Source organism: Homalodisca vitripennis, chromosome 1 (genome assembly GCF_021130785.1).
Source record: "Homalodisca vitripennis isolate AUS2020 chromosome 1, UT_GWSS_2.1, whole genome shotgun sequence".
In the NCBI taxonomy this organism is placed as follows: Eukaryota; Metazoa; Arthropoda; class Insecta; order Hemiptera; family Cicadellidae; genus Homalodisca; species Homalodisca vitripennis.
The window spans coordinates 187,796,780-187,817,130 of NC_060207.1; the positions used below are offsets into that span (position 1 = coordinate 187,796,780).

Genomic DNA, 20,351 nt, shown 5'->3' on the forward strand with positions numbered 1-20,351 from the left:
TTCCATCATTCGCGGCACTTAGGTTTCCAGTCGTAAAACAGCTCACTACAAGCAGAGATAGCGCGTTACCTGCATTACGGACTCTTCAGCCTTAATGTCTCTCGCCAACTTCCAATATTTTTGCGTTTTCTTGTCTACGTCGGTGCTACTTACGAGTGCATTGTACAACAAGTATGCGATACGTGAAGGTAAGTTTTACTAATATCAAAACTGTATTTGCTAAAAAAATACAATAATTGCTGTTACAATTGAAATAGTTGCGAACGTGTATTGAAAATGTATTTTCAAACTGTTTTTAAATGAGATATACTTTTCTTTGGTTAATAATAACATTGTAATAGATTTTATTCGGTGTCTTATATATTCTTTTTTTATTCTGAAAATTTAGATATGATAGATCTTTTACATTGATTTTATGGTATACAGGGTGTTCATCCTTTTAGTTTTTGAACGATAGTATATATAAAATATATATTGAGGGACGCTCCCCTCAAAACCATTTAAATCAGAGCGGCAACTGTTATTGATATGTAATACGGTATTTGGTAGTTAATATCAATTCAAGAGTTTAGTGACATTAAATCCTATTTGAAATAAAATTGTGCAAATTAAAATGTCCTATCACACGTACTTTCGATAACATTTTTAAATTTGTCAAAATTAAATACAATTCCTTAGCTTTCTTTAGTTTTATTTCATACTAAATATTAAAAATGATTATTAAATTAAAAGTTCACATAGAATTTAATAATAATAACAACTTTCAACGTAAATATCTCTTGCATAATTAATTAGTGTAACTATAAGAATCTTCGTGTGAAAACTGTCATAGAACGCTGGAAATAGATCTGAATTAGACAACAAAAACTGTTTTCCTGTAACACACATATTTAATTTACTAACACCACGAAAAATACAGTCAGATCTTTGAATATATTTTTAAGATCACCCGATAACAGTCTAACGTGTGTTTGATAATGTCCACCATTTTTGTCAAACTCTCATGGATTTCACTGTATCGTGATGAGATAATATATCTCACAAAGCAACCACAGCTTCCATGATTTGATCTACTAGTTGCAAACCCTTTACTTTCCATGAAACTCCAAAAAATCGATTGGATCAGGAGGGCTAGGGGGTAAGCTATGACTCACTCATACCAATCCAAGTTGGATAGTTCACTGAATGTAAGCTGCCAATGAACCTAATTTTGTCTAAAACGTATATTATTTCTATGCTACAGTAAAAGTGTCAAGTGCCTGTGAAGGCCATGCTGCAGAATATGTAACTACTATGTTTAAAAAGACATTTTCTTGACAGCTTTAGGATTTTTTTTGATTTAAGTGTGCGCATTTTGAATCATGTATATATGTGTTTGTTCACCTTATACATGACTCAGTTGAAAAACCGAAAATGTAATTTTAATAACAATTTGAATTCAGTTAGCTTTTATAGATCTCTTTACAAAACAACCCCCCAAATATCGTTTCAACAGTACCCCATGCAAAAGATGAAATAGTATTAAGTGAACATAAATATTTATAAATGCTACTTTAAATTATTGATTTACATGTGTATGATCTACAGACATAATATCTCACCCGAACTGGAAGTTGCTGGACACACAAAACGATTGTGGATTCAGTGTTGCAGATCGGATTATTGGAGGTGACGACGCCACGTTAGGACAATATCCATGGATAGCTCGTCTGGGATACAAATGTAATTATGTAAAATCAATATATTGTAAACTAAGTGAATAGAAGGCTAATAGCAAAATTGCATTTTCTCTTTCAAGAAAATGGTATTAAATATAACTACTGTATTCCATAAACTGTGATTTAAACAAAAGAGGTTTGGGTGTTAAAAACCGTTATTAACGACAATGACATTATAAATTAGTGGACACAATATCAAGAATATATTCAGATATTGAATATCAGAATCATGACATGTAGGGTTTATTTTGCAATGTTGTAACGGATACTGTAATCTTCATTGATTAGTTATTTGATGCCAGAGCCGATAAAGATTTTAAAGGTTGGAAACTGTGAAGGGATAGAGAGTACTTTAATGTCGAATCTTGGATTTTTATGTGATATTGTGGGTGGTTTTGCTTGAATAAAATTAAAGTATTTTCAAAACATTATATTTAACACCAACTACTAGGTGGTAATATCAATAATTATCGGATTAAAGTAACATGGCCTTATGTTTTACTTGTATGGTTAATGCTACATATATCTGGATAGAGCAGAATGGGCTTATATATTACTTTTATGGTTAATGCTAATAATGTTTGGATGAGACAACATGACCTTGAATTTTACTTTGGTGGTTAATGCTAACGATATTTGGATGCACATATTTAAATTTTGTGTCAGACGCAAGCCAATAAGGCCAGATAATTTATTTTGAATAATTTAACGTTGGTATTTAACGATAGCTTTATTTAAAACACATAATATTAAATATGGCAATTGAAATATTGCTATATTTGTTATATAGAAATGTGTTTTTTGAAATTGCGTATTTAAGACGATTTGTTGATTTGAGGTCTTTAGTTAATCTAAAATAAATCTGTTTTAACCTCACCGTAGTGATGACCCGACCCTTTAAACTTTCATTTTTTTGTCAGCCGAACGATATCTCGAAAACAAACTTACTTATAAACTTGAAATTCTGTATCAACTTTCATGTCTATATAAGCAACATTGAGAACTATTAATGCAATAGTTACGCGATGCGACGCATTGACCTTTAATCATTTATCTCTGGCTATGCTGGCTTGTCTGGGTCACTTTGGCTGTTATTCCTGTCTGAAGGGACCTTCCCGGGATCTGAACCCGTAATCTCTCAGTTAGAGCCTTGACTATATCCATTAGTCTAGAAGGAGAACCGCAATGAGTTTTAACCAGCAGATGCACGTGCGTCAGGTGGAGTTTATTTTGAGGCAGTAACATCTGACTTAATATTCAGTTTATAACTAATTAAAATGAATTATTGTGGTTAAAAAGTAAGTTATATTTATGTCTAAGAAAGGTAGGGTAGGATCTATGCGAGTAAATCCTATTTTAAAAAGGTGATGAAACAGTATATTTAATGTGTTAATTTAATAAAGTTTCTTTTATTCTAAAACTTAAAGTCTTATTGTAGTATTTCCACTAATTAAGTTCTAGTTTAAAACTTTTAATGACTAAGATTGGACAGCAAACATAAAAATAACTTTTAACAAGTTTATTTATCACAAAAGGCAATTCAATTATAATTACATTATTAAATGTAATATTAAAATTTTCTTAGTGAAATAATCCAATATAATTGAACCATTGACGTACACAGAAAATTATTTCGGGGGGGGGGGGGTAGGGGGACTGACATACAGTTTATAAATATACCCTCCAAAAATAGGGACTCGGGAATATTCCTATGGGAAGTTTTTTTAGCATTAAGACAACATCAATGTGTTCCAGCTCAAAACTACTAATTCCAATTATAATGTATGTCTTTCAAAATTTCGTGGAAAACTTGGGCCCCCTGAGCTCTCCCTTTATAGTATGCCCATGGGATGATCAGTAAATCCCTTAGAAAATTATTACAGTTTTAGATTTTTATTTTATTCTTTCAAAGCATTTTATTGTTAGTGCTATTTAGTGACAAATGTTATCACACCAACTTTATTGGGGTTATTTTGGCGTTCTCCGATATATTTTGTTATTCCATCTATGTCAGATGGGGCGGCGGTACCGAGTTTAAGTGTACCCCGCAATGCCTTCAAATGTTTACTTCTTCTGATGATGCTGTAACGTGGGGGTTGATTACATTTCACACCCCATCTGATCTTCTTTATAATGTTCACTATTACACAATAGTCGATAAACCAATCAAATCCAACTTTTGTTTACCCCCCGTTTTGTTACAGATGAACTTAATGAACACAACTATTACATATTTTATGAGTGCGGAGGAACAATAATCAACGCTAGATACATTCTCACCGCTGCCCATTGTAGTCCACGCCAAATGGATTTGCCTCTGTAAGTAATTAGTTATTTAATTAAGTCCTTCTTATGCTGTATGTTATTTTATTTATAAGAGTAATGTTGCATATTTGAGATAAATTAAGTGCAATAATTGCTTTATATTTCATTGCATGTAACGATGGTTTCAGTTACTTTATTTACCATATCCCTTCACCGCATCATGGGTCTCATGAGACCCAAACCGATTTTGCCCCTTTATTTAATGTAAAACTATTAATGGACTGAACGCATAGTGTTCCTTGAGAAGCCCAAAGCATGGCGAGCACGTAGTTCCAAGCTTCTTCTCCGCTAGGAACCGCTACGTGACGGGACAACAGAATTAATTTTGTCTTTGTTGCTATGGTTTTCAGCTGTTACGTAGAATATGGTATTTGTTTATTTATTTTCGTCTAAATAATTTTGTTAAAAGTCTAATAATAAAAATGTTTTACCGTCTCAAATATACTTAAAAAATGTTAGTACTAATGATTTATTTCACTTGAATACTGACATAATATATTTATCATGTAAAAACGGTATGTTCCTCCTGAGACCCACTGTGCAATGTGAATCCACCTGCAGTAGTAAACACCTGTTGTTTGTTTACTGTACTTTTTCAGTCTGTTCCTAGAGTTGGCAGCAACCTAATCTTATATTGTGCTTCTGTTTGTGTTCATTATGTCTGAATTTTTAACTGATGAACAATTATACTACGAATTAGATAAAGCATTGCTATACCAGTGGACAGTGAGGACGATTTAGACAAAAAGTGACGACAGTGACGATGAGTGTAACCCAAACGTGTACTTTGAATAATGAACATGTAGACCTAGGTTATGTGCCAGAAGAACCAAGTGATGATTTACTTTATTGTATTGCAACGTCCTGAACCCCCTATTTGTAAAGACATAGATGTAGACCTACCGACCTCTTCCACAACTTCCACAAATAATCTGACATCTGAGAATTGAACCTACACCATCCACTCCACAGCAGCAACAGGTTACCAGAAAAAGAGGTAGGCGTTTTTATTGACAATCATACACCATCTCAGAAATACACCACCGCTCTTCAAAGAAAAATAAAGTTAGCCAGTCTAGTAGGCCTATGGCTAAGAAGCCGGCAATAAAATGGGCCGATAAAAATATGTTACATCCTTTCAGAACAATACCAATTTTCAGGGCAAACTGAACTACCGCAAGATATACTTGAATTAGAGACACCTCTACAGTTTTTTTAACTTCTTTTTTACTGATGGCTTAGTAGATCTAATATGTAGAGAATCACACAATTTAGTATACAAACAGATCCCAACAAACCATACAACCTTACGCCAACAAACCTTAGGAAGTTTATTGGTATTTGTACGATTGATGTCCCTTGTACACATTACCAATTCAAGAAAGTATTGGAATGATGAACTTCTCGGTAAATAGGCTGATAACCGAGACAATATCTGTTGGTCAGTTTGAACAATAAAAAGATATCTGCATTTTAAACGATAATAATATTATGATACCTCCTGGACAGGTAGGTCATGACCGATTACACAAAATAAGACCATTATTAACATTTTTTAATGACCGATGTGCACTCATACCGATGGAAGAGTCGTTATCTGTCGATGAACAGATATGCGCAACTAAAGCCCGCCACTTCCTGAAACAGTACTTACCAATGAAACCTCATAAGTGGGGTTATAAATTAATTTGTTTTAGCTGGAGTCACCGGATTTTGTTATAAAGCAGAGATATATTCTGGGCCTTGAAAAATGACCCTCTTCTAAGAAATGACTTGGGAGAACCAGATCTAGGCCCAAGTGCCAATGTAGTTGTGAGACTAGCATGAAAACATACCTCCATGTCATCATAAACTTTACTTTGATAATTACTATACGACATTACCACTTCTTGAAGAGATGGAGAAGAAAAACGTACACTGTTTAGGTACATTTCGCCGTAACAGATTCTCAAATGTAAAGTTGACGGATGAGAAGACCTTCAACAAGATGCCCCGTGGATCCTCTGAGGAATGTTGTTGTACTGTAGAGGGAGTTGAAATATCCGCTATTGCCTGGAGAGACAATAAAACTGTGAATTTTGTCATCGACCTTTGTGGGAGAGAAGCCAAAAACCTCTGTCAAGCGGTTTGACAGACAACAAAAGAAAAAATGTTCAAAATTGATTGTCCAAAGATTGTTACGATATACAACAAACATATGGGAGGGGTTGACCTACTGGATAGTTTGATTGGTAGATACAAAAATGCCCTCCAGAAGCAAAAAATGGTACTTTAGATTATTTCACCATCTTCTTGACCTAATGATTGTAAACGCCCCTGGTTGTTGTACAGAAGAAGCAATAAGCAAAGAGGGAATCTTTCAACCATGAAACTGAGTAACTTTCGCATGGAATTGAGCGTAAGTCTCTGTAAACAGGGAAAACCTGTTACGCCAGGAAGAGGTCGGCCACGCAATGAAGTAGAAGAGCTGATCCAAGAAAAGAAAAAGAAAGGACCTCCAGCTCCACCAAAGGACATTCGGCTTGACCAGGTTGCTCACTGGCCGCAATTTACAGAAAGTCGCCAAAGATGCAAGTTTCCTAATTGTTCATCAAAAAACTTCTTCTAAATGTACTAAATGCAACGTTTCATTTGTGTTTGCACAATAAGAAGAACTGCTTTTTATTTGTATCACAATGAATAATTATCAGTAGGCCACTGTGTTCAAGAACAAGTACAATGTAATTTGTATTTATTTGTGTGATTTTGCTAGTAGTGTAAATATAATTTTTATTTAATGAAATTAGTAGAATAGCATCATATCATAAAATATCCTTTTTTAAACATTTTAATGACTATAGATAATGAAATTTTATGTTTTTAACAAAAAAGTTACTAGATAACAACAACAAAAGTACATTGGATATATTTGACGGATGCGCACAGTGTCCCTTTTGAGACCCATACCAAATTATTGCCTAATTAGGACAATTAGGGTAAGTTAGATTTTTTTTTAAATTATTTTTCCTAGTATATATTATGCATTTAGAAGGTAATATATTTTTTTCACCTTAAATAAAAAAATCATGCAGTGAAGGGATATATACTAGATAAATATAGATTGTGATAAAAACGTTGGCTAATACAAACGAATTGCATTTTTTTTCTTAAAACATTAACTATTGTCACTCTAATAAGCTTTAAAGTCTAAATTTTGATATACATTGTTTTTTTATTCCATTATGCAAAAACTAAAGAACCGAATGACGAAATTTTGAATGAACCTATAGTTTGAATACTTAGCCTACATAACATACAGGGTTTTTACGGTTACAAATTACTATAGGACCCTAAGTGGTATTTTATTATCCAATACAAACGAATAACGACTGAAACATGTTTTCATATTGTAACCTGAAAGTATTAATTTACGTGATTATTGTTTGGCACACAGCTCAACCCAAGACAAGAAAAAAGAAAATTGAAGTATTAGTAAAGATGCAACAACTGATGTCACAGATAAGCGTCACGGTTGATGAGGAATATGTAAAACAGACTTTGGTAAATTAGGTATGAATTAGATACGTGTATAGGAAAAGTTAAAATAAGTGTTGTTAACAACTGCCTTTCACAAATATATCGCCGTGATATAGCCTCTCGTAGGAAGGCTAGTAGGTATTTTGAACTCAACAGTTCACTCATATTAAAATAATTAATAACTTTTAGTTACAAGTTTGAGTATATTATTTAATACAGTGTTTATAAATTACGCGGGTATTTCAGTGACGCCGAGATTAATTTGTCAATAATAAAAATGTTCGAAACAAAACACTTTTTTTAAGAGCAAGTCAGCCCATCTTAAACTTCATAATGTTAAGCTATAGGTTCCCTTTCCTCTTTGTGAATATTCCCCGGTTTACTAAAATTCCCATCCTATAGGACTTCTTGTTAGTAAAGAACATTTACAAATTTACTAACAATGGACAACTCGGCCATAAGATGGGCCCAATCGTGAGCCCTCCACTTAAAAAAGGTAATTAGTTGGAAGTTACATTGTAAATCAATCAATGTACCGTATCAATCATGTATGTAATCATTGTATCAATGTACTCTGCGCGTTTTATATCAAACTTTAGTAACTTTAATTAAATACTTGATTATAAACCATTAAAAAGTAAAATTTCATCTCGCTAAAAAAAAGAACTTGAGCTTTCTTCTACAGCAGCTGGACGAAAGTAGGTCACGTCCCGTGCATAGTTCCTAATTGACTGGCTTTCTGTATTACTCTAGACGCTAATACATCATCACTAAATAATATTATTCTGTTTCATACACCTCGTTTTTTTTTTGTTCAAATCATTATTTATCCGACACATATTAATGTTAGATTGTAACGAAAACTTACACAACATTAAAATATTAAAAAAGACAGAAAATATTATTACGTTATTAGCGGTACCTGAAGAAGGTTTCAAGTGATGTAGGCTAGAACATTCATAACTGTTTTAGAGCTATTTGCTTATAGAAAATGATGTTGGTAAGATCAACTGTAGTTTATTGTTAATATTATAAAATTAGCTACTTAATTAATCTGAGGCCATCGAATGCTATTTGATTTGTGTAGAACAGAAGTTCGCCTGGGAGAGCACAATGTGAGAACAGACCCCGACTGTGTGGACGGCGTCTGCGCTCCGCCCGCTATAAATATTCGAGTAGAAAATTACAAATGCCATGAAAATTACCTTAACAATACCTACCACAATGACATATGCCTAATTCGACTGGCTGAACCAATTCAATTCAACGGTAAGAGGATTCACTGTTTAAACAGGTTACTTATTTTTGTGTGCTACGATATAGCAGTTTCAGCTATACTGTGTTACAAAAGAAATTTAAGTTGTACTATACATCCAGCATTCCTATCGAATAAATAATTCGTTATTACAAAATCTAAAACAGCAATCGGATTATCTGTCAACGTTCTAGGAAGTGAGACGTTTATTTTTCCCACAATTAGGACACGGCAATTTTTGAGAGTGTATTGTATTTAACACAATTAAATCACACAGTGGACTTGTAGTGACTATGAAATAAACATTAATAGCTATAATAAACAAGTAGGCTCATTGCAGTGCCGAGATCTAGGAGGGGTAGGAGCTAGGGAGGCAGTAGCTCCCCCCCTCCTCCAATATTTTCATACATTAATAATTTAATACTAGAAACTACTGTTGGTTCTTTTAAATTATTTTATTAATAACCTATTAATAAGAAATATACAGTCTGAAAGAATAAGAATGTGAAATTCGAAGTAAACAAATAAGTCAAAACACCCTTTGTTTGCTGCTGAGTACTGATGATAGTGGTCATGAAGAATGATGCTAAACTACGGTTCAGCCACCTAGCAGAAATATCGGTATAGTCTGACTACATAACCTCTTTCTCTATTTGTGCGCCTTTTGGTTGAACCTCTTTTGTTTTACCTGACTCAGCGAATTCAAACCCTATTACATACGCGAAATTATAAACATTCAGCCTTGAAAATATGTGCACAAAATCGTTTCTTGGAAGTTCAAGGTGAAAAAGATGCAAGGGCGTGAGAGAAAAAACTCTTGGTGGCCAAACCGTGTAAGTAGATGTCCGATTCACAGATTAGATACGAGTAGAAAGAACGAAGCACTTTCGCGGCGAAGTGTTTGACCAATCACTCGCAAGTTGCGACTAGTTTTGAGGTTTTGGGGTTAGAAACCACACATCACAACAATGAATAATAGGTAGTACGCACATTATATTATTATAAACGGATCCAATCTACATAGTTTACATAGTATTTAAGTTGTCATTTATTACTAGTAGTCGATTAATATAACATCATTTTGTTACTATAGGATTTAAATATTTGTGTAGTTGAATACATATAGTGTTAATTTAAATTGTACTGTAAGTACCTGGGCTTATAGCAATTAACCGTAACTCAAAAGTGATCACTTCTGTGTAAAATGAACCCTTTGAGTGCCGGGGAGTCGGGAGCGGGCTTCGTGGTAATACGCAAGAATTACCAGAGTGGCATTTCTGTTTGACATTTTCTCTATGCACTGTCTTCAGACATAACCAATGACAACTGCTAAACAAGAGCTGTTTCCAGCTGAGTTGCAACTATGCAGATGGTGGCCAGTTTGTTTACGTCCATTGTGAGTGAATTCGATTATGCTGACCTTTTTGCGTCTTAGGTTGTTTTAAAAGTTGAAATGGATGAAAATAAAATTATACAACTATTACAAGAAGACAGTATTACTTCAATTGAAAATTCACAAATTGAATCTATGTTAGAACAGGATTGTGACGTAGAAGAATGTACTGTGCCTCCCAGTTTTGTTCAAAGTGAACAGACAAGTGATCAACCACAAGGTATTGTTTATCATGAAAATTTTTGACCTGGGACTTCAAGCAGTGGTATTATTCATAGGTCTAGTCCTGCTAATCATGTTTCAGAGGTTAGGTCTGCTAGAAAAACATTTGTACCCTATGGTAAGAGACTTCTCCAAAGACCTCGGCATAATACCGACAGTGAGTCCTCTGATAGCGAGCCAGAGGATGATTCGGATGCAGATAAGGATTGTTTACCCTCTTCAGATATTGAGGCGACAACTGACGTCCCCGATAAATCGAAACGAAGACGAATTAAAGGTAAAGTGAGAGGAAAGGAGCGAAGGCGAGGTAAAAAGGAACCAGTTTCCTCTACTCAAATGAAAACGATAAATAAACCTACGTCATCACTTGAGGTAGAACTTATTGAAACACTTGGACCGATGTTAGATAGTGAATCGGAACCTGATCCAAATTTGTCTTCTGAGGAAGAATGTTCGTCATCGTCCAATGTATGCCAATGAGGAGCCGTGGTTTGAAGTAAGAGGCGGCGATATTTTTCCCACCACCACAACCAGTGCACCTGTTCCATAAATACAATTTATGGAACAGGTAGGACCGAAACATATGCCGGTACTTTGGGATTATACCGACCACACCCAGACATGAATCGTTATTTGAAATTTTGCTTCTACTGATTACTAGATTAGCGTAGAACAATATTTCGTCAATATAAAACAGGAATTGTCTTATCGCAAACCCCTCCCCACCCTCAGACAGAGGTCAAAGTCGAGCGGTCTAGTAGATAACGTGATTGCAGAGTCTCGCAGCCCGTTCAGCTGGTACGTCGCTTTGTTGTACTTCCGTGTTTTACTTCTACATTTCTCCAAACACAAAAATTCAACAAAAACAAACATTACCAAACTAAAACTAAACTCTTTATTGAAAAAAACACTCAAAACTTGTTTTTATTCTTGATCACACTCCGCCACCCAAAATGCGAGTGCGTCCGGCCGAAGGTGCTGCCGAAGCCCGCGCTGATGTCGACTAAAGAAAAACATCCCTCGAGATAGTACCTGTCAGTAAAATATCAAATTCTAGAGGGGCTGATCAGAAATATAAATTGTAATGGAAAGGCAATTATGTACTGTGCAAATCATGTGATGCCGCGCCCTGCCCTAATCGGGATTATCGAGAAAGATAAGATAACAGCGACAACAATACCGATCACAATACCTGGAAATGCTTGTAATTTTGTAATTAAACAGTTGTTTTTTCGTTCTATCATGTTTGTTTCTATAAATTTATATTTTTGTGTTCTTCATACTGGTGTGGTCGGTATAATCCCAAAGTACCCATATGGCACCCCCAAATTCCTCCCCACTAGCTTACTTTTCACTATTTTTCACTGCAAGCTTTTTAAATCTTCTGGCCACTGAAACCAATCGTTATGCAGAACAATATTTATCCCAGCATGAAATGAGTGAAAATTCACGGATAACTGAATGGCTGCCAGTATCTGAGGCAGAAATGAAAGTGTTTATCGCCATTATCATAAATATGGGCCTAATTAGGAAGCCAACTTTATATTCGTACTGGTCTACCACTTCCTCAAATTTGACACTCTGGTTTTCTCAGATGCTGTCGAGATATAGATTTCAAACTATACTCAAATGTTTTCATCTTGTTGATAATGCTAGACTTATCCAACAGCCTTTTGATCCTTACGCTAAATTCCAAACCCTTGTTGACCGAGCAAATAGACTATTTAGGCATTATTATATTCCGAATAGACAAATTTCAATTGATGAATCGCTGGTTGGAACTAAAAGCCATACCTGTCTGATGCAGTATCTCCCAAAAAAGCAACACCATCGCTGGGGCATCAAACTGTGTGTTTTATGTGACCCTGTGAAGAATTATTGTTTGGGATTTTTCGTATACAAGGGAGCAAAACAAAGTGATGCTGATCGACAAGTCATCAAGGAATCTGGGTTGGCCTTTGTAGTAGTTACAAAACTTTTGACGATGGGAAATTACCTGACCAAAGGGTATCACTTGTTTGTTGATAATTTCTGTCATCTGTTCCACTGGCTAAGCATTTGTATACATTAGGAACATACATTACTGGAGCAATAAGGATGAACCGCAAGTATCTCCCTCTGGCAGTGAAATAAAGATTTCCTTTTGGGAAACTAAGATTTAAAAAAATAGTTTTATGATGCTTTGTGGCTTTAGGGAAAAGAAGTCTCATAAAAAACAGGTGCTTCTATTGTCCACTGATGCAAAGCCAACACAACCTCAGAAGTGAGAAGAAGAGGATTAGAAGAAATGGTCATGAAACCAGATGTTATTCTTAACTATAATAAATATATGGGTGGTATCAATGTTGCTGACATGATGCTTTACGCATACTTAGATGGAAGAAGATAAGTCAAATATTGGAAAAAGTAGCATTCCATATTGTTTCAAGGATGGTAGTGAACTGCAACATCGTCTACCATGAAAATGTTTTACCTCAAATCCGCCCACCTCAAAAACGATTTAATAGATTTCGTTTTACAGAACTAATTATTGTAGACGAGATTGGAAGAGAATGACTATAAGTGAAAACCCAGGTAAATCTACCACTAGAAATCATCCCATAGCAAATTGGAGTAGTGAGATTGCCTGGTGGCAACAAGAGAATCTGCATTGTTTGTACAACCAAAGAAAGGAAAACTCGGTCGCATTTTGTTTGTTCTCGCTGTCATAAGGGATTGCATCCAGCTTGTGTTCATGGCCATAAATGCAAATAAGAAATAACAATCAGTTGTGTATATGTAAACAGTGTAAATGTGAAAAACTAATTGTGTTTGTAAAATTAAAACAGTGGTAGTGGATTTTTAAAATTTCATCGTATAACCAGAACATTGTCCGAGGATTTCAACCTGTAAAATAAAGGCAGGATTTCTACATGATTCCATGGATGGTATGCTTACATGTAAGCACCCCCAACATATTTATACTAAAATTTTTTTACTTATCTTTCTAGATAATTTTATATACAACAACAAATAAAAAAAACAGAGTTAAAATATATGTGATAGCAAGTTTTTTCTCCCGAAACCTTACATTTATGCAGCATTTCTCGCATATAGGCACACACAAAAATTCCGGCATTTTTACAAGATATTTTTTTATTTCGACACTCAAAGGGTTAATATTACCAGATGAAACATTATTATTATCATTAACAAATTAACGGTGTTTTTTAATGAGGGTAAATTTGTTTTTAATTTTAATGTTGCAACATAAGGTTAGGTATTTTGGTAGCCATTTACTTTAATGCATTTTCGATGGTAAAGTACAGTACAGTAAGGCCGTTTAGTTAGTGTGCGTGACTCAAAATATGGTTAAATAGGCGGTCGGTCGGGGGAGAGGGGATTTTTTCCGAAAAACATTAATCCTTTCGCCAAAGATCACTGAAAGTGTATTATTAAAATTCGCCGACAACGAGACTACTCTCATATTAGAAGGTCATGACTCTAATTTAAAGGTTTTTGCTTAGAACTAAACATTATAAATTATGGAGAAAAAAACAATAAAAGCGATCTTAAATTAAAAATTGGATTATGCTTTTAAGTCCTAAAAGTTTTGACAAAACAAAAGGGAAAAATAAAGGCTTTCCGTTGTATTGCCGTATTTGTAGAAAAATTTAGAATTAATATGATTTAGTGGTCTGAAACAACAAATACATGTATTAATGCCTCTTTAAACAAAGTTTTAAATATGCCTCTTTATTTAAATCCTGCAAGGTTTTAACAAACAATATCTCCTAAAAATAAAGTGTTGCTATTTTTTTTATTTTTTATTTTCTTTAGCTAGTAATAACATTAACGTCTAACTATTTTTTGCTTACATTGCATTAACAATGGAAAATAAATTCAAATTTAGTTCCCAATATTGACAATCTTTGTCAATATTTTTTACTAGGATACTACATATGTATTTATTATAAACTCTTTTTTTAGGATAACAGAAAAATATGCGTCACTATTGTCATTCTTTGGTAGTACCTCAAGCAAGAGGATGCGGCTAGACATTAACAACACTTCATCTTGCCCTCCAACAATATACTATTCATCACCAACAGTTCAGCCAAAAACTTCAACCAATGATTTTTCTATCGAGGCTGCTGTCGCTGTTGAAGAATCACCTTTTACTGACGTCGATCCTCGACAGTCATCAGTCAATGAACACCTAATAAATTAGCGACACCATTTTCACTATCCAACAGTTGTTAAGAAATTCATACATTTGGGCCCATATCAGCCTAAATATGAGTACCCTGTAACTTAAGGGAGAAATTTCGTTCAGAATGGTATCATGTGTATTCGTGGCTTGAATACAGTCCACCCCCCCCCCCCCCAAAAAATGAGGCTTTTTGTTTTGTTAGCAGAGTAAACGTGACATTAAACTATGCAAATCAGAAAATTCACCAGTCATTGTTATTAAATTTGGAAAAAGGATTCAGATAAATTTGAAAGCCACAAAAACAGCCAAGTTCACTTAACAAATACTGACAAACTTAATTCTTTTAAGCAATCAGAATTGAGCGGTAGCGTTCTTGAACTAGACAAACAATATTCTAAATAAGATTAGGGATACCGAGATTATTTTACAACAAATTTATCAATCCCAGATTTTTTGTGGAAGACAAAACATCGCTCTATGAGGTCATGATGAAACTGAAGATTCTACTAATAAGAACAACTTTTTAGATTTGATGACATTACGACCAAAGGATAGTCCCCTCACAAACCAAAAAAAGATGAGATATTCCAACACACCACAGGAGAATTTCAGAATGAACGGTTGTGTATAGTAAGAGAAGAAATAAAGAGCCAGAACCGAAACAATTAAAAACTGCCAAATCTATTCCCTTATTGTGGATGAGACGCAAGACATAGCCAGACATCGCACAAACATATAAATCACTGCAAAAAAACACGCAGTATTTGAACGTATCAGGAAGAATTCTAGTACTTTTCATGGACGTCAAACCAAGTTGAAATCTTGGTGAAACAAAATGGAATTTCACATTGAAAAGCGTAAACGCAATCCTAGACAACTATGAAGTGAGGTGACTGTTGAAACACTAAGAGCCGAAAAGGAAACTCTCACGGGGGTAAAGCCAACTCTTTGATCAAATCCGTGGAAGACTTTAATTTCATGTTCTGTTTGATTAGAGTAGTAACACAGTGAGACATCTTATCAAAAGCACTTCAGGCAACCAAAATCAACTATTCAGTAGTCAAAGGCTCGGTTGAATCCACTACACCTCAGTCATTCAGAAGTAGCTATCAATTTTGGTCAAATTTCAGTGAAGTTGCGGACAGCTGTAACTTATATAAGTCAGCGGAAATGCCGAGGAAGAAGAAAATACCTAATAAATTAGGAGGAGAAACAAAATATCGAACTTGAAATAAGCAAACTGTGGAAGCATACTACTAGGTGACAATGCTCAATCCAGTTCTCGACATTCTTACAGTAAAAGCCAAAGGAAAGCTGGAAGAAAACAACATTGCCATATTGATACACTTTGTAACATAATCACCACTGTCACCAACGACGTACAAGACCTGTGCCAGCACTACTCAATAGATGAGGAGACTTTTTTTAGCTGAACTAAAGTGCTTTTATTCAATGGTTATTGACAAAGACTTAGAAACAAAATGTGAGGTATCAACGAAAAACTCTAAAAGATATTTTTCCCAAAACATTTGAAACCTGACAATACCAATGAGTTCAGTTTCGTGTGAACGTCTATTCTCTTGTTTGAGAAGGGAAAGACATATTTAAGTATTATGACAGGCCAAGAAACACTATCATCACTTGCCTGATGGGTATCGAAAAGTACGAGTTTGTAGACACAAAGTGATCAACAAATTCACAGAGTCATAAAGAAAATTGAACTTCGTTTAAAATCAATGTAGGCTGTACCTAATTTTTTGTAAAATATTGTTCAGTGACATGTAATGTAATGTAGTAATATGTAATTTTTATTCAATACTAGCTGTTACCCGCGGCTTCACACGCAATCTTTAGAACGTAAGTCCTTATATTACTTAGTAAAAGCAGTTATGATGTAATATGATGGTAGTCCTATACAAATTTTAAAACGTAAGTAGGCATACACCAGGTAGATATTATTTAAGTTCATGGTAAATAGTATCGGAGTTTAACTTAATTGTTATATGATGTTTGGCACGTGTATGAGCATTTATGGTTCTAATTAATTATATACATAACGTCACAGCTGAATCTGCCTTGTCATCCCGATCAAGAAAACGCAAATCTCGGATCACACAGTACTCGGAAACTTACTTCGGTCAAAAAGCGTACATTTCTAGTCCTTGTCATATATTTCAGGTCTAAGATATCTCCAGTAACATAGTAGAGTTTGCCTTGTTGTTCTGACGAAGAAAAAAAAATATATATATTTATTTATATAAATATATTATTATTTATTTATTTATATACTTACGTAGGACCGAGATGCCTACTTCGGTTAAAAAGTACCTACTTAAGACCGTTTAATTCACTTACCTACTGTCACAGTTTAGCTTGCCATATTGCCTCGATCAAAATACTACATACGTTCGATTATCTAGTTCTCAGAAATCTATTTTGGTCAAAATCGTGTTGACATAATGTTGAGTTTGACTTGTCCTGATGAAGAAAATACGCACATAAGTAGGACTGAAAAGCCTATTACGACCTATATATTAATGTTTTATTTACTATCTGCATTACACTACTGATGAAGCACTGTTTACTTATTATTGATAAAATTTAAATGTAAACAGATGTCTCAGAAAGTTTGTCAAACTATAGCTGTCAACAGCTGTTTAGTGCCAGTTTAATTTGAATTATGAAACGTAAAAACGACCATTTTTTCTGAATTCCAAAATATTCCAGGTAACTTTTCTTAATTTTTTTTTCATAAAAACCTTCCGCGGATTTCAATTGACATTTTACAAATAGAATTAACCGAATTGGTCCAGCCGTTCTCGAGATTAGCGCTTACCAACACATTTGGCGATTCATTTTTATTTATAAGAAGATTGTGTAATGTTTGTTTAGTAAAATATTAAATATGTTTAAAGCTAAAATTTATAGTTATTATTTACTCTAAATTAATCATACTAGATCAAACAAAATAAACTTTACATTATTCTACTATCATACAGCACGGCCTTTTTAAGAAACCATTGGTAGTTCAAATAAGGTTTAGCTCTTAACATAATATAGCAAAAATTATTGGGTCTAAAAACAGGCTTCAAATACAATATTAGAGCATTTTTTTATTATAAAAGATTTCCCAGAGTGGGCCCCCAGACAATCTGAGTGGCATTTCACCCCCCCCCCCTCGGTAGGTTTGTCTCCTCCTCCCCAAAAACTTTCTCCAAATCCTTCCCATGGCTCATTGTGATATTTTAAACATAGGAATTGGATATTTATGATCTTGGTTTTAATGACTCTCTGGTTATCCGACCAGCTTTGGTCCCATAGAGAGCATCTACTGTACCTACAGTGTATACAGATATTCCGATGATTATCAAGGTGGGGTCTTAATATAAGTGTTATCTAAGAGAGAGTAAGTTTCGGCTTACATATTATATGGAAGAAAATTGGAGGTACTTTCTCAAAAGATGTAATAAACGCATGTACTGACATGGCAGCTTACTTACGGACCATTTTTTGTTGCTAACTTTTGACTGGAAAGTTTTATTTTTACTGTCCAAAAATTGCCATAACGTTCACAAAGGAATTGCCAGGATTACAAGAGAACGTTTATAATGTAATTGACTCAATCAGATAAACATCACATTTCTCTCTATAGACATCTTTAGACAGCTTTGTGTGTTTTTGGAATATTTTAGTTAGATACTGTAGTTCTATATTATTACATTGAATAAACGTTAATATGATTGTGTCTGCTATTTTCCAGAGTTTGTGTCACCCATCTGTCTTCCAGTTTACAACTACTTCAGGAAAGCCAACTATAAAGATAGTACTATGGAGGTAGCTGGATGGGGAGTTTCTGACATATGTAATTATATAATTTCTAAATCAATACTACCCTTCAATATATTTAGTTATTAAGAAACAGAGTTTGATTCCGGAAATGGCATTTCGGAACACCACATTGCCCTGGGCACCCCACTATTGTGGGGGGGGGGAGCAGGGGGTTACCATATTCCTCATTCACCCCACTTCCCCCGGTAGGTTACAGTTCTGACATTTCATTTTCTAAAAATTGACCACTGTTAAGATATATTCAACATTCTTTGGGGACATTTTTATTATTATATATTATTAGCAGTTACCTGTGGCTTCGCACATGTATGAGCACTTCTGGTTTGAGTGAATTATATTTCCCATGCCCGTGTTGAGTTTGCCTTATTAACACAATCAAGATAATATGTCAAAAAGTGTAAATTTATGGCCATTTTAATTTACACCGGTCTTAATACTTTTTTCCATGGTTGATTTTGCCTTGTTTTTCAATCAAGAAAATATGTTGTCAAAAGTCGCCCTCCCCTATTAACTTTCTTATGAATAGAGATGGAGTGATTTACTTTGGGGGATGTTTATATGACTAAGGCGGTTTTAAACATTAAAAAAGTTTAGCCCCCCAAATATTTTTAAATAGGAACCCCAAGCAAGAGACACATCATTAACTGTATTATAAAATGAAGAAGAATGCCACAAACTAGAGGTCTCTAATGTTACTTGATGATATTTGGTGGCCAATTAAAGTTTGAATTTTTTATAAAACCCCACAGTTTAATTTACATTTAAAGTTATTTTAAGGCAGAATTCACTCACTAGTTATTTTCAGAACTTAGGACACAGAATCATAAAACAAGTCATTACAAGAATGAACAAACATTAACAACCATGAATAACATAACATTTATTAGGTTATGTTTTGTCTGACTGAAGCCCATCAAGAAGTCTTAGGAATACCTATAGCTGGTATTGCCATGTCTTCTCTTATTGTTTACCAGTTAGTATGTGAGACACATTCAGTCCAGTTACTGTGTCAAAGTGGTTTCTTACGTTGAAAACCTCCTCAGTTGGTTTAACCACATTGATTTGTTGGTTTCATTACTAGCATAATTGTGGACTTCAAAAAAAGTTTTCTATGAGTACTAAAAATAATATTGTGTAAAGATTATTTATTAAGAAAGTGAAGAATAAAAGCACTGTCTACAAAATTTTCCTTACAAAAAGATACAATTTTGAATATCAATTTATTTGAAATAATTAGAGCCGAATCAATGGCCCCAGCAATCTTAGAATTTTGGAAGTCTATGAAAGTGTAGAAATGATGAAATAAATCTCTAATAAATAAAATGAGAAACCATTTTTGCCATAATTGGCTGTAATTTATAATTTACAGTTTTATTTCAGAAAATAATCTAAGTGTACCAATTTTATACTCCTGTGTATTTGTCAGTTGACAATGTAAGTTGTATAACCACAGTGAAGTGTATTATATGTTGCAGTTTTACAGAAGGCAAGTGACATTTTACAAACTTTGAGAGTTCCAGTATTTACACACAACAAATGTGTTGTCACATATAAGGAGAATTTTCCGGAAAACGTTATCATCCCCCAGCAGATGTGTGCAGGAGGGGTCATCGGCAAAGACTCCTGTGGAGGGGATTCGGGTGGTCCCCTAATGGCACCCTTCTCCTTCAATGCACCACCCAGATACTTCATCATTGGAGTTGTCTCTTATGGCCCACAGATTTGTGCCAGCACAAATACACCTGGAGTTTACACAAAAGTGTCTGAATACATGATGTGGATTTTAAATAATATTAGGGCATAAAAATTTATACAAACAACAAAGCAAAGACCATCTGAGTGATTTTATACATAGCAATATAAAGCAACATCAGAAAACAA

General features: G+C 34.3%; 1 protein-coding gene across 1 annotated transcript; it reads left to right on the top strand.

The window, feature by feature from the left end:
* LOC124352921 (CLIP domain-containing serine protease 2-like) lies at window positions 1-20,351 on the top strand. Its single transcript, XM_046802648.1, has 6 exons — window positions 1-188; window positions 1,588-1,722; window positions 3,923-4,037; window positions 8,647-8,828; window positions 18,382-18,483; window positions 19,946-20,351. Exons 1-6 carry the CDS (start codon window positions 95-97, stop codon window positions 20,272-20,274), a joined length of 957 nt encoding a protein of 318 aa, XP_046658604.1. The 5' UTR covers window positions 1-94; the 3' UTR covers window positions 20,275-20,351.

What these genes read in the sequence shown, in the direction of transcription:
- LOC124352921 (XM_046802648.1), top strand. Translation starts at nt 95, where the DNA reads ATGTCTCTCGCCAACTTCCAATATTTTTGCGTTTTCTTGTCTACGTCG. An exon ending in CAAGTATGCGATACGTGAAG is followed by an intron (nt 189 to 1,587) that starts GTAAGTTTTACT and finishes TATGATCTACAG; the next exon opens with ACATAATATCTCACCCGAAC. An exon ending in CGCCAAATGGATTTGCCTCT is followed by an intron (nt 4,038 to 8,646) that starts GTAAGTAATTAG and finishes TGATTTGTGTAG; the next exon opens with AACAGAAGTTCGCCTGGGAG.